We start from the raw sequence: 20,197 nt of genomic DNA on the forward strand, positions 1-20,197 counted from the left end.
GCATGGGGTATACACCTGTAGTCCGAGCTATTCAGGAGGCCTAGGTGGGAGGATCATGTAAGCCCAAGAGGTCATGGCGGCAGTGATCATGTCACCACACTCCAGCCAGGGTGACAGAGTGAGACCTCATCTCTTAAAAAAAGGGGGCTAGCAACTGGTCGGGCATGATTACTCACATCTATAATTCCAGCACTTTGGGAGGCCGAGGCGGGTGGATCATCTGAGGTCGGGAGTTCGAGGTCTGACCAACATGGAGAAACCCCATCTCTACTAAAAATACAAAATTAGGTGTGGTGGCACATGCCTGTAATCCCAGCTACTCTGGAGGCTGAGGCAGGAGAATCACTTGAACCCGGGAAGTGAAGGTTGTGGTGAGCTGAGATTGTGCCATTGCACTCCAGCCTGGGAAACAAGAACGAAACTCCATCTCAAAAAAAAAAAGGCGGGGCGGGGGGATTGGCTAGCAAGGTGCAGAGTGGGTAAATTCAGGGGAAAGGCAGATGGGAGAAGGGAGAAGGTGGATATCAGGAGACAAGTGTGTTATTTCTAGATCTGGGTCCAAATATTCTAGATGAGCTCACTGCCTCTTCTCTGGCCTACTTTTTGCTGCAAACTCCCAAATTCCATGAGGTTGAATGTTCAGGTTTTGTTCACAACTCTTGGTACATCTGGTTTACTTCAGGTACGACCAGAGCTAGGCCTTTGGTTGGTGAGAACTCCAGCGCCCCACCCTCCAAGTGAGCCACCAATGTGGCCACCACCCTTGTCTACTTTCAATGGGAGAGCCATGTCCTTCGAGTGTAGGCAGTTGGCAGAGGGTGTTCCCGAGGGTGCTGAGCCAGGCATCCTGTCAAGCCCTTCACCTGCCTTGCCTCACCTCCGCTTCACACAACTCTGAGGGCTGTTTTGTCTCCCCCATTTTGCAAATTAGGAAGTTGAGGCTTAGGAAGGTACAGAGTCACATAGCTGCCAAAATGTGAATTGGTGCAATTAAGAACAAGAATGATCTGAGGCAGGTAAAGTGGCAGCACCCCATGATGCTCTTAGAGCCGCTCCCGACTCAAGAGTTCCTAAGGAGTGGTGGAGGCTAGGATGCCTCTTCAAGATTGAGGCCTCTCGGGGTGTGGGCTTGGCCCATCCATCCAGCACTGGCTCCCAGCACAATTCCACCCCTTGCTGTGCACCCCAGCGAAACCCAGCCATGCTGTTCCTGAACATGCCATGTCCCTGACATCCCTATGCCTTTCCCAGGCATCACTGGTAACTAGAATCATAAAGGCCTGGACATGGCTATGGCTGGAGTTTGAGCTGTCCCTGGCTCTGCATTCATTCATAGTCTTTCCAAGGGGTGTAGGGGTGTGCGAGCCTTAGCCTGGGTGCAGACTGGAAAGGAACTAGGGAAGAAACCAGAGACCCCTCGGTGGACTTGTGAATTGAACTGGTTTGGAGAATTCAGGTGAGATTATGTGAGAGGACTGGAGCAGACAGACAAGTTGGAATCCCCCCCAAAAAGCTAGGGATGCTTCAACCCCCTGGAGGCTTTGAGGGAAAAGGAATTCACCTTTTCTAAGGCCCTAGCTCCAGGCGAGCTGCTTTCTCAACTCCCTGGGTGGGTCTTGTACCCTCCAGCTTACTGGAGAGGAGACCACACAGGCAGGTTGCCATACCTCTGCTCTGGCTCTTTTGGACATCAGGGAAGCACCATAGCTCCCTGAACAGAGTGGAGGATTCTGCTGGGGTTTAGAGCAAAGGGCTCTGGAACCAGAAAGTTGACCTTCACCAGATCCCTACAGAGGGGGGCAGTTGAAGTCACTGGGGTAGGAGAAGGGTGAAGACAAGGAAGAAGACTGCAGACTTTGGGGACACCAAGACTAACAAAGCAAAAGATGAAACATCTGGAGAGGAATCTGAGGAGCCGCCAGGGGAACTCTTGGTTTGATTTACATCCATTTCACTCCAGACTGTGAGGCTGTAGAAAGCTGGAAGATGTCATATACCACCTTCAGGATTAAAGGGGTAAGGTCAAGCCTGAAATCACCTTTTGGACATGGTACTTAGGTATTTGGCGACATAAACAGGAGCAGCTTTGGTGGCGGGAAGAGAGGTACAGGAGTCAGATGACAAGGGGCTAAAAGGTAGGAGGCAGTGTCTAAGGCTCCCAACGTGTGCCTTTAAATACTTGATTGTAAAATGAGGGTGTATCAAAACAGTGTCAGTTCAGCTTGCTTTAACAAAGTGCCATAATCTGGCTGGGTGTGGAGGCTCACGTCTGTAATCCCAGGACTTTGGGAGTCCAAGGCAGGAGGCTCACTAGAGGTCAGGAGTTTGAAGCTGCAGCTATGATCACTCCACTGCACTCCAGCCTGGGTAAGACCAGGACCCTGTCTCAATGAAATAATTTTTTAAAAAATGCTGTAGCCTGGGTGGCTTATATACAACAAATAACAAATGTATTTCTCCCAGTCAGTAAGGCTCTGTTCGAGGCAGAAGGCCGACTCACACGGAAGGGGGCAACTTTGCTCTCTGGCCTCCCATTAATGGGGGCTCCACCCTCCTGACCTAATTACCTCCAAAGGCCCCACCTTCTGATCCCATCTCCTTCGAGGTTGGGGTTTCGACACATGACCTTACTGAGGGTAGACAGACATTCAGTCCATTGCAACCAGTGAAAAAAGAAGTTACCTCAAGGTTTGCAGCAAACTCAACAGCATCTTCATTTTGGTAGTACCTTCCAAAGTTTAAAATTAAAGCATGAAATTTAACTTGTGCTGATCAGGTTTGTTTTCCTTCAAACTCTCATGACTGCATCTGGGGTTTCTCACTTGGCTCCCGTAACAAGCAGATGGATGAATTAGGGGATTCCATCTTGGTAGCACCGCCACCTTGCTGGTTCCCCAGGGCTCCTCCAGAGCAGGCAAGGTCAGGTGCTCTCTGCAGCTAAGTTGCCCGCGTACATTGAATTGCTGAACAAAACAGGGTCCCATTTGCTTTGCAAGCTCTTAGCCTCATGCAGTGGTTCTTCCTGGCTGGCCAGTAGAATCACCTGGACATCAGCAACTTCACGCGGGGATTCTCTACCCAGGACCCATTATTTCCCCGCCCCTCCCCCAAGACAGGGTCTCATTCTGTCACCCAGGCTAGATGGCAGTGGTGCAATCAATCATAGCTCTGTGCAACCTCAAACTCCTGGGCTCAAGTGATCCTCCCACCCCAGTCTCCTGAGTAGCTGGGACTACAGGCATGTGCCACCGCGTCTGGCTAAGTTTTTTTTTTTTTTTGTAGAGACAGGGTCTCATGTTGCCCAGGCTGCTCTCAAACAATCCTGCCTCGGCCTCCCAAAGCGCTGGGATTACTGGGATTACAGGTGTGAGCCAGTGCACCTGGCCCGCATCTAATTTTAAAATTCTAGTTTTTAACAGAAGAGGAAAGACATAATTATAGCCAAAGAACAAATTTCCAATAGTGATTTTTTTAAGCCAAGCCTCTTAAAAAGGGAAAATAGCTGTGGTCAAATATGTCAAGACATCTACTGTTTAACTGCAGTGATATCTAACTTTGTGAAACCAAGATTGGAACCAAAACGACAGTATAAGCAATGAGACATTTTATCTTACATTTTACAAGATATTTCTTTTTGAGTAATAACAAAAGCAAACATGACCGAGATGGCTCACTTTCCTTTATGACTTACGCCACAGTAAATCATACAGCAACCCTAATGTTGCCCCCAAAATCTGTCAATTTCATTTTGTAAACGGTATACTTTTTAAACATATGACCCACAGATGAGGCTTATTGCAGTAAACTCACGTAATAATCCAGGAGATACTGACCCGAGAACACTCTTGGTTTGGGGCCATTCCTGACAAGGCTGTGAGGGCAAGAGGCCCCCACTGTAAGCGACCCTGGCCTGGCTCCCACCTCATGTCTCAAACTCCGGAGTGAGGTTACAAATGGAGTCCCCAGACCGGAGAGAAACACCATTCGTGTTTCAGCCCAATATTTGGAAGTCGGACTTGTTTTAGAAAACACCAACATCTGTTTTTACCAAACGACTAACCTTGTCCAGTTGCAGTCACGCAAGCCCCACGCCAAAGTCTCGCCTCTCCGCAGCCTCCAGAGCCAACTCCTGGTCTTAAAGGCCTGAGCCCAGGTGCTGGTTCGTGGCTGGGGGCGGCAGGCCTGCAGCACAGGTGGTGGTGCACTTAGTTGCAGAAGATCCTGTGAGGCTGGGCCCTGACTCAGGTGTCTCTGGGGCTCAGCCATTCTCTGAGGCAGGTGGGTCTTCACTAGGGCTGGGGCGAGACCAGGACTCATCTCTACCCTGGGGCTTTCTAAATCAAAGCAAGACAATGGAAATCTCTGTGCTATCCTTCCTCTCTGGGGAGTTCAGCGCCCCTCTGAAAATCTGCAGGCATTTGGGATTGACCACCTGTTAGCAATGCTCCGTAAGATAGGAAGGCCGCATCATGTAGCGCCCAGGCTGGGTGTCCTGGGCCAGAGGGAACACATGGCCTCCCTGTATGCACAGAACATGATTTAAACCGTGCCATTTAAACTTTAGGAACAAGCCTAACTGCCAAAATGAACAACAACAAATACCCTAGAAAATTAAGTTGGGATGAAATATTTGATAGAGCTTTCATTCTCTACTTTGAGAGAAGTTTGGGGGAGTGTGACTGGCATATATCAAGAAGAAGCCCTGCAGCAAGAGGCATTTTTTAAAGTGTCTGAAAACATTGACAGTGGAAAGCTTATTAAGGTCTTATTCTAAAACTGCGAAGGGAATTTGAGAATACTCCAGTGGAAGACTAAACCCACAGTCTGCAACACTCAGGGTGTTTGCCAAGCACGTGTAGACCAATTGAAGACAAACTCCCAGGCAGTTCCCAAAGCAAATTCTGCAGATGAATCGGATGATTTGGTGAAAATCTAAGTAAGCTGGTCCACTGATGAAAAACCTCCTTACTTTCATGCACGTCCGTGTGAAAAGCCCACTAAACAGGCTTTGTGTGAGCAATAAAGCTTTTAATCACCTGAGTGCAGGCGGGCTGAGTCAGAAAAGAGAGTCAGCGAAGGGAGATAGGGGTGGGGCCGTTTTATAGGATTTGGGTAGGTAAAGGAAAATTACAGTCAAAGGAGGTTTGTTCTCTGGCGGGCAGGAGTGGGGGTCACAAGGTGCTCAGTAGGGGAGCTTTTTGAGCCAGGATGAGCCAGGAAAAGGACTTTCACAAGATAATGTCATCACTTAAGACAAGGACCGGCCATTTTCACTTCTTTTGTGGTGGAATGTTATCAGTTAAGGCGGGGCAGGGCATTTTCACTTCTTTTTGATTCTTCAGTTACTTCAGGCCACCTGGGCATATACGTGCAAGTCAAAGGGGATGTGATGGCTTGGCTTGGGCTCAGAGGCCTGACACTTCCCACCCCAACTTTTCCTAATAAGGCATTCTAAGGCCGTGCACGGGGAGCTCTTGTACACCTGGGGAAGAACGTGGCTTGGCTGCACATCCCAAACATTCCTGACCCCCTGGGGGGCGGGCGGCAGAACCCCCATTAGGGATAAATAAGACAACAGGTGAGTGTGCTTCGAAAACTGGCGCTATAAACAGTTTGAAGAAATAGTAGCACTGAGGCCGGGCGCGCTGGCTCACGCTTGTAATCCCAGCACTTTGGGAGGCCGAGGCGGGCGGATCACGAGGTCAGGAGATCGAGACCACGGTGAAACCCCGTCTCCACTAAAAATACAAAAAATTAGCCGGGCGTGGTGGCGGGCGCCTGTAGTCCCAGCTACTAGGAGAGGCTGAGGCAGGAGAATGGCGTGAACCCAGGAGGTGGAACTTGCAGTGAGCCGAGATCGCGCCACTGCACTCCAGCCTGGGTGACGGAGCGAGACTCCATCTCAAAAAAAAAAAAAAAAAAATACTAGTACTGAGATTCCTGCCCCAGTGGGGAGAGAGAATTTAAACCACTAAAGGATAAGAGACTCGGGTATCCAGGATGAGGGCAGCACCCCCTCGCCTGGTGTAATGCCTGGGAGTACCCTGCTGCTCTGTGCTCTCCAGGGCTGAGTGGGGTAGGGGCTGCAGATAGCCTCCCTCCCTCCACTCCTCCCCCAGCCCCTCCCGTGCCCTCCTGCAGCCCTCAGAACTACAGCCCTCTCCATGGCCTTGGTCCCTGATCCTTCCCCATGGTCTTCACCTACGATTCAGATGTGGGTCTTCCGATCCAAACTCTGCCCTTTCCTTAAACCACACCTGAGGAAGAAGAGAAGACCAGGCTGAGGTCAGCCCTAGGGAAGAAACATCCCCACTTAGTGGCAAGGGGAGAAGCACAAGATGGGGGCAGAGCCGAGAGGGGCCCCAAGTGTGAAATGCTTTCCAAGAGCAGCTCGCTGCCCCTCAGATATTAGCACCTGCATTCTGTGGACAGGAAATGAGCCCCAGAGAGGGGCTAATATCACTTGCCCAGGCCCCAGGTCATCAGTAGCAGAGCTGGGACCTTCAGCCCTTTCTGCCTGAGGCCTAGTCTAAGGTTCTCCTGTGCACCACATGGGCCCTCCTGGGGCCGTGTTAGGAGAAACGTCACCGCACAGGCTGTGAGCCTTTTTGGGTGAGAGGCCCTTGGGGCACCCAGTGAAAGATGTGGACCCTCTCCCCAGAAAAGTACACATCCAAGATAGAATGATTTTGCAAGCCCTTTGCAGGGTCCCCAGGAGTGCATGGAGTGACCCAGGCCCCTAGGCTGGGATTCCCGCCCCCACGGGCAGGAGATGGAAGGAGCTTGACTCTGGCCCATCAGCGCTGCTGTGGCCATGGCCACGCAGAGACGATGGTGACAGGAAGCCAGGAAGTCAGAAATAACATTGTTTCTGCCAAGCCAGGCACTGCGTTAGAAAGACTTCACACAGATTATCTCACTTTATCATCCTAACAACCTAAGCGGCAGCTGCCATTATTCTGTATTTTCCCAGATGAGGAACTGAGGCAAAGTAGTAAAACAACACACCTGATGTCACCCAGCTTCGCGGACAGTGGGAGAGCCAGCGGCCCCCACCTCTAGCCAGGTCTCACTCCCCGCAACACGAGCAAATAGACATGGCCATGGGGGCGAGGATTGGGGGGGCTGCCGAGGAGCTGGAGCCGTGGGGTCCCCAGAAGTAGAGGCCTGGGGGCAGCACCGCGACCCACTGCACCTCAGGGCTGCTCGGTGACCACTCTCAGGGCAGCCCTGGGCTGTTCCCAAGATCAGCTTCACCCTCAGGAGACTGAGTTATGCCCAGCTGATGATGTTCACAAGGACACACTGCAGGCCCTAAAGGCGATCCCCCTGGAGAGGCTCCAGGCCCACGGAGGACGTGGCGGGCCGGTGAGCAGCCCAGGGCCCTGGGCCCAGGGTTTACTGGGGTTTGCCCTCCCACCTGGGACATTCCAGGTTCACGTTTTCTCAGGTCTCATTTAACAAGGAAAAAATAGCACACACAGCATTCATGTCCCACAGACAACTTCTTTTCTTCCCTCAAAAAGGGAAAACCAGCTGGGGCCACAGAGCCAGACCCATCTCTACAAACAAACAGAAAAAATTAGCCAGGTGTTGGTGGTGCATGCCTGTGGTCCCAGCTACTTGGGAGGCTGAGGCAGGAGGATTGCTTGAGCCTGTTAGTTTGAGGCTGCAGTGAGACATGATTGTGCCACTGCTCTCCAGCCTGGGCAACCAAGGGAGACTGTCTCTTGAAAAAAAAAAAAAAGTGTAAACTGAAGATGAAAGGGAGAGAGTGGTTGGGTTGGTTCTCATGAGCAAGACGGCAAGAACAGAAAAGCAAGCACAGGCTACCTGTGGCGGCTGGGCGCGGCATGGGGAGGCCTCCTCAGTGGGTAGGGTGGGGTGGCTTGGGAGGACGCGGGTCTGGGAGTGGGAGAGGAGAAGGGGCACAGTGTCGTGTGGCTGGTGCATGTGCCATGTCCCCACACGCATTCAGCACATTCCCTCTTGATCCTCGCTCTCCTGCTGTGACCCGGGGTGGCAGCTGTCATCTTCTGTGTACAGGGCTGTGCTCTGAGAGCTGGGAGCCCGCACGAGTCCTGCCCAGCCTCTGGCCCCGGCCTCCCCCGCAAAACCCCCCATCCCATCCTACTTCAACTGACTCCTTGGCCCCCAGAGGGGATACCATGGGCAGGAGGCCTTTCCTGGCAGGCAGAGACAGGCAGCAGAAAACCAAACTACCACCTCACTCTCTCAAGGCAGCTGGAGAAGATGAGGACAGAGTGAGTTGAGGGGTTCCAGCAACTCAATTTCCTAAAGCACCTCTGGACACCCCCCATGGGCCTCTCCCACAGAAAGCCCAGGAAACTTATAATTGGGCTCTGGGGTGTGTGAGAGGAACCCAATTCAGGGTGCTGTAAGTGAAAAGGATGATTTAATGGCAGAACGCTCACAGAGTGTCCTGGGTTGTGTAACAGGCCTGAGGCTGGGCTCAGAGACCAGAGGGGCCCCCAGCCTGGCATATGGCCAGGACGATCCTCCCCTCTCCCTGTCCCTCTCCAGGAACCGGCTTCCTTCTCAGATGTGTTACTCACATGTAGCCACTGCGACTGCACAGCAGTCACCTCACGGCCCCCCAGCTGGACGACAGAGTTCTGGGGAAGACTCAGATTCCCATGACTAGCCTGGCTTTGGGTTGTTACAGGAAGACAGTGAGCACCATTGGAGCCAGATGACTGTGCCTGTCCCCTGTCCCCACCTGGCCAGATAGGCACCACTTCCCTGTCCCTGCTGGCTGAGGCTGATGGAAGCTGCTGCTCCCTGACTCAGGCAGTTCTGTGCAAACCAGACTGTGGAGACGGTGGCTGGTACAGGCTGAGCATCCCTAACCCCAAATCCAAGATCTGAAATGCTCTCAAGATCCAAATTTTTGGAGTGCCAATGTGATGCCACTAGTGGAAAATTTCACACCTGATGCCTCTGCTTTCTGATGGTTCGGCAAATAAACTGTTTCTTGCACAAAATTATTAAAAATATTGCATAAAATTACCTTCAGGTTGTGTGCATAAAGTGTATGTCAAACATAATGGACGTCTGTAATCCCAGCACTTTGGGAGGCCAAGGCGGGAGGATCACTTGAGATCAGGAGTTCGAGACCAGCCTGGGTAACATGACAAAACCCCATCTCTACTAAAAATACAAAAATTAGCTGGGTGTGGTGGCACGTGCCTGTAATTCCAGCTACTCAGGAGACCGAGGCAGGAGAATCGCATGAACCTGGGAGGTGGAGGTTGCGGTATACCGAGATTGTACCACTGCACTCCAGCCTGGGCGACAGCGCGAGACTGTGTCTCCAAAAACAAACAAACAAACAAACAACAAAGAATGTGGTGTTTAGCTTTGGGTCCCATCCCTGAGCCAACTTATTATGTATATGTAAATATTCCAAAATCAGAAAAAAAATATGCAAAATCTGAAACTTGTCTCAAAAAGTTTGGAAGAGGGATCTCGGCCTGCAATGTGCTGTTTTTTCACTTTACCGCTGCTATTTTTGGGATGAGGGAGCTGGGTCTGAGGTGTAAGTTCCCTACAACGTCTGCTCGGCCTGAGACCTGAGGCAGCCTCTGTCACCTCCTGTCAGGGAAAGGGCTGGGGACTTACCTGGTTCTACGTCCTCTGTATACAAAGAAGCTTGCACCGCAGAGTGTGGACCTCTGCCACCCAAACTTTCCTCCAGGAAACTGTACCCTCACTTTACTCCTTAGAGAATATGACATCTTTAAGGTATTTTATCAGATCACGTCCCTTAACTGTGTTCTGGTTATCTTCATGATTTTCAAGTTTAGGCAAGCTGCGTTCATCACACTATTTCCACGCCCTGAGCAAATGACAGAAGATTTAAAAGGAGCACTCAGCTGACAGTGACAGTTCAAACATAGCAAGAAAGACTTCGACAGAAAGTAATAGTATAAAATAGTGATTTTTAACTTAGGTATGAAAAAAACGGTCCCAATTTCATAATTTCCTGAAAACGGTCCTGCATGTTCTCTGGAAATTCTATCAGGTGGGAACACATTTCTATCAAGCAGCTCAAACTTAGAGTGTATTACCTTATGTCCTCCTTCACCTAGACTGTTTTTTTCCCTAAATATATTTAACTAATTAAGATAATCTCACATTGTTCTTAGCCAGCCAGCTGGATACCAACCTGGTTTTCTTCCTCCCCAAGCAATTGATCTTGCTACTCAACCCCCAATAAAGACACGAACTGCTGTGTTCTTTGGTCGTGGTTTTAGAGAAACATTAAATTTGAATTCTTACACATTAGTTTGTTCACATGTTCCATCAAAACCACATATTTTTACCTGATCATTAGAAAGCACTATTTGTTTATTCCCTAAGAAAGTAAACTTTGAGGCCGGGCACGGTGGCTCACGCCTGTAATCCCAGCACTTTCTGAGGCCGAGGCAGGCGGATCACAAGGTCAGGAGATCGAGACCATCCTGGCTAATGCGGTGAAACCCCGTCTCTACTAAAAATACAAAAAATTAGCCGGGTGTAGTGGCAGGCGCCTGTAGTCCCAGCTACTCGGGACGCTGAGGCAGGAGAATGGCGTGAACCCCGGAGGCGGAGCTTGCAGTGAGCCGAGATTGCGCCATTGCACTCCAGTCTGGGCGACAGAGCAAGACTCCGTCTCAAAAAAAAAAAAAAAAAAAAAAGAAAGTAAATGTTGAAGTGATGACAAACAAAATAATCTGCAACATACCCAAATCCTTTTTCCCCCAGCACAGTATTTGTTTAAACAGTATAGCACAACACTCATCTTTTATTTATTTATTTATTTATTATTTATTTATTTTTTTTTACTAAGGCACATGACGTAGAAATATTGAGGTACAAAATGCAAATTTCTGCATAAGATTTTTAAGATATTCATTCTGGAAAATGAAGGTGAACATCATCTCCCAGAATATTCAGCTTTTAGCTTGTTTTTTCTTTTGGACCAGTTCAACCAGCAACTTGTACCTAGCGATACAGTCTTCCTGTAGGAAGAAAAAAAGAAAGGTGAAAACAGTCACTTGCACAAGTCAGTGTGGTCCTCGTGTGGCCTGTATGCTGGCTTCTGCTCATGAAGAGCCTCGTGTCCAGTCCCTCTGCCCAGAGTTCTCGGGATGTCCTGGAGTCCAGTCGCTCACAAGGCAGACCTGTCTGGGCAGTGCGAGAAGGGCTCCTGCAAGCCCAGCCCAAAGGGAAGGTGCTTGGCGTGGAGTGAGGGGCTGGGGCGGCCGTTTGTGAGGCGTACTAGCATCATAATCGGGTCTTTCAGCCTGCTAACTCTTATTTTCATGTTAACATTTCACTCTTTTATCCCAACATGCTACTTTAAAGAAATCAAAAACCCTGGGGCCAGGTAGCCACAATAGTCTTCTTCCGTGGGTCTGGCTTCCCCTAGGCGCTGCTAAGACCTTTCTCATGGGGAGCCAGCCCCCAGGACACTGGCAGAACTTGTGCTGGAATACTCACTCCTGCTCCTCCCGGCCCCACCTCCACCCCACCCTACAGGCTGCAGAGCCACCCACTTCAGACCTCAGCTGGCCACAGCTGTCATGCCCTGGGCTGGGTCTCAGGACCAAAGCAGAGGTGGGGTGATGGTGGGGAGAGGCCTCATTATTCTCACACTGATCACAGGAACTTTCCAGAATCTATTCTGTTTCTGTTCCAAAAATAATGACCCTGTGGTTCTGTAGCTTTTGCTGACTTAGGGTCCAGTGCGAAGTGACTTTATCAGCTGCCTGGGGCAAAGAAGGGATGTTTACTCTCCTAGGATTTTAGCTTAGTGGTATTATGAGTCTCTTAGGGTTTTTTCTGCATCCCCAAAGATTACTTGCCTTAGGTCTTTAAAGATATCAGTCTTTCCTTAGTAGCTATGCTGTCCCTAACAACATAGTGCCGAAACCAGATGTGGCCAGACCCAGCACTTAACCCTGGAAGGACAGCGTGCTCGGAGCTCTGAGCTGAGCCGTGGCAGCCAGGCCCAGGCTCCAGGACAGCAGGCAGCTCAGCCCTGGCTGGCTCTCAAGTCAAGGCTTGAGGGGAACACCTGCAGGCTGATGAAGCCCTGCTCATTGCTGGTTGAAAACCGGAAGGTTTCCAGCCCCCCAGGTATTAGTTTCTGGGTGTTCTATCCTTAGGAATCCAAGCTCCAGCCCCTTCGTTTATAAGCCAGTGTGGACTCATCACACATGGAGACGTCTGCCTGTGTCCTGACAGATGCTAGAGAAATTTGGGGAGAATAGTTACTTCTGCAAACCAGTTGGAGAGGCTGGGAGAATCTGCGCTTCTCAAACAGATCAACAGCTAACGGTTTATTTTTCTCCCCAGGAACTCTCAACTTTCATCATTTTAAAGTAGGTGGAGAAAACTAGACCTGTACACTCAGGGACATGCATGGCCATGAGCTAGATTTTCCAACATAGAATTTCAATTAAAAAAAAAAGAATGTAAATGAGCATGAGTGTGGCCAGAGGCGACTGAGGGAGGCACAGACAGCGGAAGAGATCGGGGCTTTTGATTCTCACTGTTCCTGGTTCCTCGACTAACAATCTAGCTACAGGGAAAGAAGCCTCGAGAGACACTGTGTTAGGATCACACCCTGGGGCTCTCTGCAGCGCCTCATGGCCAGATCACAGGAAAGAGGCTGCCCAAACCCGGTGGGTGGGCTCTCCACAGGGCCCTCCCGCCCCCTCCTCCCATCTGAGTTTTTATCTGAGGACCATCTCAGACTATATCTGAGCAGGCACCAAGAGCTACAAGCAGGGAGAAAGGCCAACTACAAACGGCCACGGCCGTGGCAAGTAAGCCAAACCCTACCTGTCACCTGGCACTGACCACATACGGAGATGGCCTCAGGGCCTCTGGACAGCCACCAGGTGCACCCGCTAAGTCCAAAGTTATTCACATGGCAGAATCGAAGATGATCACGGTAATACCATCTATACCAGCTATCCCTTTGGTCAAAGATTTGCTACACAGCCAATGGGCCTTGTGATTTATGAACCCTCAGCCTGGTTCACAGGAGCTTCCCATCCTGACCCTTCCCAGCTGCTGCATTTCATGGTGAGGCAGCGCCAGCTGAGCCTCTCATGTGCCCTTAAACCCTAGCCCGAGTGGGTGAGTTCTCAAAAAGGCAGGCAGGTGCTGTGGGTGAAGTTTCTATAACCAGCTGCCCTGTGTGATGATGAAACTTAGAATCTTGAGCTCATCTACACACATGAACCACCTGAATGCACAGATTCACATGCTCTAGGGAGAAATATACTGGAAGATAACTGGGAAAGAAGAGATCACAGGGCAGGTGTCAGTAGATAGGAATGAGGGAAGAAGCCGCAGGCAGACAAGCTGTGGCTCCTCTGGTGCCACACCTGTGCAGAGGCCTCTTTCCCCGTCACTCACCTTGCTCTTGGAAGGGACACATCTGGCTATTTTGTCCCAGCGGTCAGAGGATCCCTTTGGGTACTGCTGCAACGCCAGTTCCAGAAGTTTCTGTTGATTCTGAGTCCACGGCTCCTCTGCAGCCCGAGCTCTCTCTTTTTTCAGGCTCTCCTCGTCGCTGGACTCGTTTTGTTCTGCTACGTCAAAGTCCTTCTGCCGCTTGGCTCTGGACTTCTCCTCTGGCTCCAGCTTCACTGTAGCCTCCAGCAGCCTGGCTGGCTTCCGCCTCCGAGGCCGGGCATCAGTGGCCCCCGTCTCCTGCTCACCGGAGTCTCCCTCCTGCTCCTCCTCCGCCACCACCCCCTCTGCGTCCTCTCGCTGGGTGATCATGTCATCGGGCAAGGTGGTGGCCGTTTTGATGGGCCTGGAATTCTGAACTGTCGATTTGAGTTCAGAGAGTCTAACCATTCCTAGGAAAGAGGGTGCACCACACAGAGGTGAAGGGCAAGGTGAATTAAGGAGACGGTGAGAAGAGCAGCTGCCGGGCACACAGCAAGCAGCGCACTAGGCATTTTGCATGCATGGTTTAATTTCATTTCCACACTACTTTATTCTAGAAAGATAGGGATCATTACCCTAATGTTACAGATGAGAAAAAGAAGACTCAGAAAGCACTAGAGTGGGATTTGAACCCACTTTTGTCTGATTCCAAGCCTTTGTCCCTTTCTCTACTCTGAGGAATAATGGGTATATAAAGAATCAGATTGTGAACGAGAATGCAAAAATCTCTTTGAGAAGGAATAACCTGCTGCTCAGTATAAGAAAGGACTCACTGGCTCCACTGGAAAGACAAAAGTCAACTGGTCAAACCTTAAACTGTACTGCCTCTGGAAGGCAAGTGTATGAGTAAATTATGCACTTATAAATAGTGGCTACAGTAAGAATTTTTAAACATGGAAAAGAAACATTTTATTAAAAAGTTAATTAGCTGGGCCTGGTGGTATACACCTGTATTTCTAGCTGCTAGGGAGGCTAAGGAGGGAGGACTGCTTGAGCCCAGGAGTTTGAGGCTGCAGTCAGCTATGATCATGCCACTGTGCTTCAGCCTGGGCAACAGAATGAGATCTTGTCTCTAAAAGTAATAATAATAAATAATAAAAGCTTTAAACCTTTTAATAGGACAGAATAGATGACAGAGCACTGATATCCTCAATACAGTAGCAGTTACAACTCAGTAAGATAAAAGGACAAAGAACACAGCTCACAAAGGAAGAACTACAGTAGCTGATGAGTATCAGAGAACTAAAACAATGAATCACCACTTTTCAATTATTAAATTGGCAAAGATTAGAAAGTACAACAATACCCAGTGCTGGCAAAATGCAGGGAAATAGGTACATTTGGACACGGGGAGTGGGAGCAGAAATTGGCCCAGCCCAGAGCTGGCCAATGAAACATGCTGTTATACAATTATATAAACCACTTGGTGTAGCACTGAGGAATTAAGTTTTTAACTTTATTTAATTTTAATTAATTTAAACTTTAATATAAATAGCTACATGTGGCAAGTGGCTAGACAGCACAGGTCTAAGCCTTTTTTTTTGAGACGGAGTCTCGCTCTGTCACCCAGGCTGGAGTGCAGTGGTGCGATCTCGGCTCACTGCAAGCTCCACCTCCCGGGTTCACGCCATTCTCCTGCCTCAGCCTCCCCGAGTAGCTGGGACTACAGGCGCCCGCCACCACGCCCAGCTAATTTTTTTGTATTTTTAGTAGAGACGGGGTTTCACCGTGGTCTCTCTCACCATTCTCCCGCTTCGGCCTCCCAAAGTGCTGGGATTACAAGCGTGAGCCACCGTGCTCGGCAGGTCTAGCCTTTTTAAAGAACAATTTGTCAAATGGAGGTGAACCTTAAGAATGTATTTACTTGTGACTCTGTAATTTTACTTAGAGGAGGTTCTCCTATGGAAATAATTACAGACGTATATAAAAATTTAGCTACAAAGAGGCAATATTTTAGGTCAGGTGCAGTGTGGCTCACGCATGTAATTCCAGGACTTTGGGAGGCCAAGGCGAGGTGGATCACTTGAGGCCAGGAGTTCCAGACCAGCTTGGGCAACATGGCAAAACCCCGTCTCTACTAAAAATACAAAAAATTAGCTGGGTGTGGTGGCGCATGCCTATCATCCCAACTACTTGGGTGGCTGAGGCATGAAAATTGCTTGAACTGGCAGAGGCAGAGGCTCCAGTGAGCCGAGACTGTGCCACTGCACTCCAGCCTGGGAAACAAAGTCTTGCTCTGTCTCAAAACAACAAAAAAGGGGGCAATATTTTATTTCCTTTTCTACAGTAATGTTTCCTATTTTTTATACTAGGCTTTTATTTAATAAAAAACAAAATCCCAGCTGTACACGGTGGCTCACGCCTGTAATCCCAACACTTTGGGAGGCCAAGGCAGGGGGGATCACCTGAGGTCAGGAGTTCGAGACCAGCCTGGCCAACATGGTGAAACCCTGTCTCTACAAAAATTAGCCGGGTGTGGTGGCATGTGCCTGTAATTCCAGCTACTCAGGAGGCTGAGGCAGGAGAATCACTTGAACCTGGGAGGCAGAGGTTGCGGTGTACCGAGATCGTACCACTGCACTCCAGCCTGGGCGACAGAGCGAGACTCTGTCTAAAAAAAAAAAAAAAAAAAATCTGGATATAATTTTTAAAAATGTAAAAACTACAAAAAGGAATACAATGAAAAGTGGCTTAGTCTGCGTTCCTCGTCTGCTTTGTAAGAGGCAAAAATGAGCTGGAGTGTGAGTGTGTGAACGTCTAGAAATAAGAGTCTCACACACCCTATGCAGCTGCATTTGCCTTCTCCTTTCTTATGTTAATGGAAACAAACCCCCTGGAGGTTATTCTGTATTAGCTCACTAAAGTTCCAGGTCCTAGTCTTTAACAAGTGGCATTTCATAATCATTATCTCCTCCATATTTGTTATTATGTACCCCATCAATAAAACATCTTTGAAAATGCAATTATTATTATTTTTTTATTTTTATTTTTTGAGATGGAGTCTCGCTCTTTCACCAGGCTGGAGTGAAGGGGCGCGATTTTGCCTCCCTGCAACCTCTGCCTCCTGGGTTCAAATGATTCTCCTGGCTCAGCCTCTCGAGTAGCTGGGACTACAGGTACGCACCACCCTGCCCAGCTAATTTTTGTATTTATAGAACAGATGAGGTTTCACCATGTTGGCCAGGATGGTCTCGATCTCTTGACCTCATGATCTGCCCGCCTCAGCCTCCCAAGGTGTTGGGATTACAGGCATGAGCCACCACACCCAGCCGAAAATACAATTCTAATATATGTATATTTACTTATATTTACTTATTCAATTGTATCCATCACAATTTAAAAACATCAGTTGAGTGACATGAAACATTCTCATGAAAATATTAATATTAAAAAGCAATGAGATTAAAAAATTGCTTAATACTGGATACTCAATTAAAGGCCTGGCTCCAAATTTGCTTTATTTTGGCACCTAACTTTGAATGGCCATCCTAGTTGGAAAAGATGACCCAAAAGGATACATCTATCCACGTGTAGCGTCCTGCTGGCCATGTTTACCATGCTCTGGTATTCATTGTGCAATACAAATTATGAAAACATTTCCATAAAAATCTTCCCCAAGCCAATCATTTGTTCTTGCAAACTAAATAGAAAGTGTTACTTATTTATCTGAGATGGGGCTCTTGCTCTGTCACCCAGGCTGGAGTGCAGTGGTGTGATCATAGCTCACTGCAGCCTCCAGCTTCTGGGCTCAAGTGATCCTCCCACCTCAGCCTCCTGAGCAGCTGGGACTACAGGCCTACACCATCACGCCTGGCTGTATTTTTATCAAATGAGTTCACTTTGTTTGAAAGATTTACAGGTTAAAATTCTATTTTCAACATTTTTAAATCCGTAAAAATAAGACTTTTTATAGGTCACATTGTTTTGGCCATAGAATAACACATAACAAAGAAAATACTTTCAAGCACCGACTTTGTCTTTTTTTGTTTTTTGAGCCAGTCTCGCTCTGTTGCCCAGGCTGGAGTTCAGTGGTGTGATCTCGGCTCACTGCAACCTCTGCCTCCTGGGTTCAAGTGATTCTCCTGCCTCAGCTTCCTGAGTAGCTGGGACTACAGGCATGGGCCACGACACCCGACTAATTTTTGTATTTTTAGTAGAGACCGGGTTTCACTATGTTGGCCAGGCTGGTTTCGAACTCCTGACCTCAGGTGATCCACCCGTCTTGGCCTCCCAAAGTGTCAGGATTACAGGCGTGAGCCACCGTGCCCAGCCAAGCATCTACTTTCAAACGTCCTTTCTACAGCATAAATACCTTTCAAAACACTTTCACATTCATTGTTAAAAATCCGCCTTTATTTTGTAAAAACATTTTAATAAAATGATTAAATATATTAGTCTTCAGCGAGTATGCTGCTATTAACATAAGAAAGAGGGAGGCAAATACAGACAGTGTGTGCATGACTAGTTATACTTCTAGACGTACGTGTACGGCCTCACACTCCAATTCATTATTCCCTCTGTGGAAGGGGGCCAGGAACCCAGACTCAGACATTTTTCATTGCATTCCCTTTTGTACTGTTTTAATTTTTTAAGTGTGTGCAGGTTGTTTTTTTTTTTTAGACCCTACACCAAGAATTTATTTGGTAAAAGTAAAGTACAAAATTGAGGATCTTTAAATTCAAAAACTTTTAAAAGTACTTTGTCAAAATACTAGGAAGCCTCTGTGTGATGGGAAATATTCCCATGGTTGCCCTCCACCTTATAAAAAGATGTCACTGAAACTCTGGGGTTATATCTATACATCCACTCAACTGGGTATCTTGTTGCAATATCTTGAGCGTGAAAGAACATGGGATGATGCCAAGTGGCGAGGCCACTATCAGCCTGTGAGCGCTGTGGAAATCCCATGTTTCCCTTGGGAAACGTTGGTGCCCTATGTAACACATAATCTCTGCTAATGGGCACAGTGAGGGTGCTGGCATAAGTCTGAATATCAAAGATGAGAAAGCTTAATTCCTCTCTCACTGCCTTAAGATAAAGATCAATAGAAATTCAAATACAGTCTTCTTATATTCCAAAGAATCATCTTGTCTACCTCACTTTGGAGACCACACTTCATAACAAAAAAAAAAAAAAAAAAATGGAAACAAAGAAAATGTCCAACAACAGAAACTTGTTAAACTATGCAGATATCTATATTATGGACTACTATGGAGCCATTAAGACAATACAGACATATGAGTATACGGAATGAAAAAATATAAAACAGTATTGTAGTACAGCCCCATTCTTGTAAAAATATTATATGCACATATGTGCATCAGAAAAGTCTGAAGAAATATCTCTCTCAAAATAACAACAATTGGCAGGTTGCATGTAATTGTTATTTTCTTCCTTTTGTTTATCTGTACTTTTTTGAGTTTCTATTAGCGAACATTTCTTTCCATGCTCACTAACGCAACTCTCTTAAGAAACAGCCAAATACCTCCATCTGGGTGTGTTCTTATCTGTAGAAGGTCATTTTCCCCTGTGCTAGCCTATTAAGCCAGCTGTGTTTTCTAAACCATCCATTTCAAACTCTTTGAAAGATATCCAAAATCTTAGGAAACAATTTTAGAATTTCTAATAATACTTCAGAAGCACAGCTTTATGGCTTAAATGGATCACACTGCTTATGGATTCTTTGTTAATGTGTGAACATAATCAGAAGAAATACTTTTATTTCAAAATTCTTTGGCTTCTTAAAGGCTATTAAAAAACAAAATAAAACACAGAATTTAATGAATATATTTGTGACAAAGACCTTATGGTGCTTTTAGAGAGTCATAGGATGTTTGGAAGTGGCCAAATATCACGTCGGATTTGCTTCTTTTCCTCTCTGTCCTGATGCTGGATCTGCTCTCTGCTCAAAGCTGCTTCTTGTGCCTTCTCTCAGCCACAGGGGTTGCCTCAGAGATGCACTTAAATATTCAACTCCACATTTCCTGTTTTTTTCATACTTCTGACCCCCTCCACCAAAGCTCCAGGAAGATCTACGTCAGTTCCTTACTCTGAGCTGCACTGCCTTTTCAATGGTATGATTTTGGAGAATGTCTTGAAGTAGGCTTCTGTCATATAACATCCCACTGCCCCATCTCTGCCTCCATGCCCACAGAAATAACTTCATTAGCAGAAAAAGAAATCCGGAAATGTCCTCTTTGCTAAAGCCTGGAGAACTCCAAGTTGAATTCTTTTTTAAAAATTGTTTTATTTTTTATGTTTATTTTTCAGAAATGGGGGTCTCACTATGTTGCCCAGGCTGGTTTTGAACCCCTGGGCTCAACTGATCCTCCCGCCTTGGCCTCTAGAGTAGTTGAAACTATAGCTGTGCCATCACGCCCAGCTGTGATGACTTGAGATCTCTGGGTTTGCTAATTGTTGGCTTGTTCATCTGCATTACTCTGCCTGGGACCTGTATTTGAGTTAGGTTGGAAAGTTTCTGAGGCATGTTCTTGCTGCCTGGTTCTAAGCAAAGAATATGGAGACTCTAACAAAATTCCAGTTAATCTTGGAGGAAATTGATTTTAAGAAACATAAATGTGGCTGAGCACGGTGGCTCACGCCTGTAATCCCAGCAGTTTGGGAGGTCGAGGTGAGAGGATCAAGAGGTCAGGAGTTCAACACCAGCCTGGCCAAGATGGTGAAACCCCGTCTCTACTAAAAATACAAAAATCAGTCAGGTGCA

At 47.7% G+C, this 20,197-nt stretch overlaps 1 protein-coding gene across 3 annotated transcripts in view; it reads right to left on the reverse strand.

Annotated features, from left to right (window-relative positions):
- Positions 1–6,143: 6,143 nt before the first annotated feature.
- Positions 6,144–20,197, reverse strand: part of DNAJC1 (DnaJ heat shock protein family (Hsp40) member C1) — a 225,603-nt gene continuing 211,549 nt past the window's right edge. Inside the window, exons 11-13 of one of the 3 annotated variants that reach the window (XR_009211268.1) lie at positions 13,435–13,883; positions 9,643–9,859; positions 6,144–6,257 (exon numbers count right to left, since the gene is read on the reverse strand). Coding sequence is in view for 2 of the 3 variants with exons in the window: in XM_032168758.2 (XP_032024649.1) it covers positions 10,956–11,024; positions 13,435–13,883 (518 nt within the window). In the remaining variant the exon portion in view is untranslated. Of the gene's footprint in view, positions 6,258–9,634; positions 9,860–10,800; positions 11,025–13,434; positions 13,884–20,197 lie in introns of those variants that run through there. The other 2 variants (XM_032168837.2, XM_032168758.2) reach the window with 2 other exon arrangements.

Source organism: Hylobates moloch, unplaced genomic scaffold (assembly GCF_009828535.3).
Source record: "Hylobates moloch isolate HMO894 unplaced genomic scaffold, HMol_V3 SCAFFOLD_2, whole genome shotgun sequence".
In the NCBI taxonomy this organism is placed as follows: Eukaryota; Metazoa; Chordata; class Mammalia; order Primates; family Hylobatidae; genus Hylobates; species Hylobates moloch.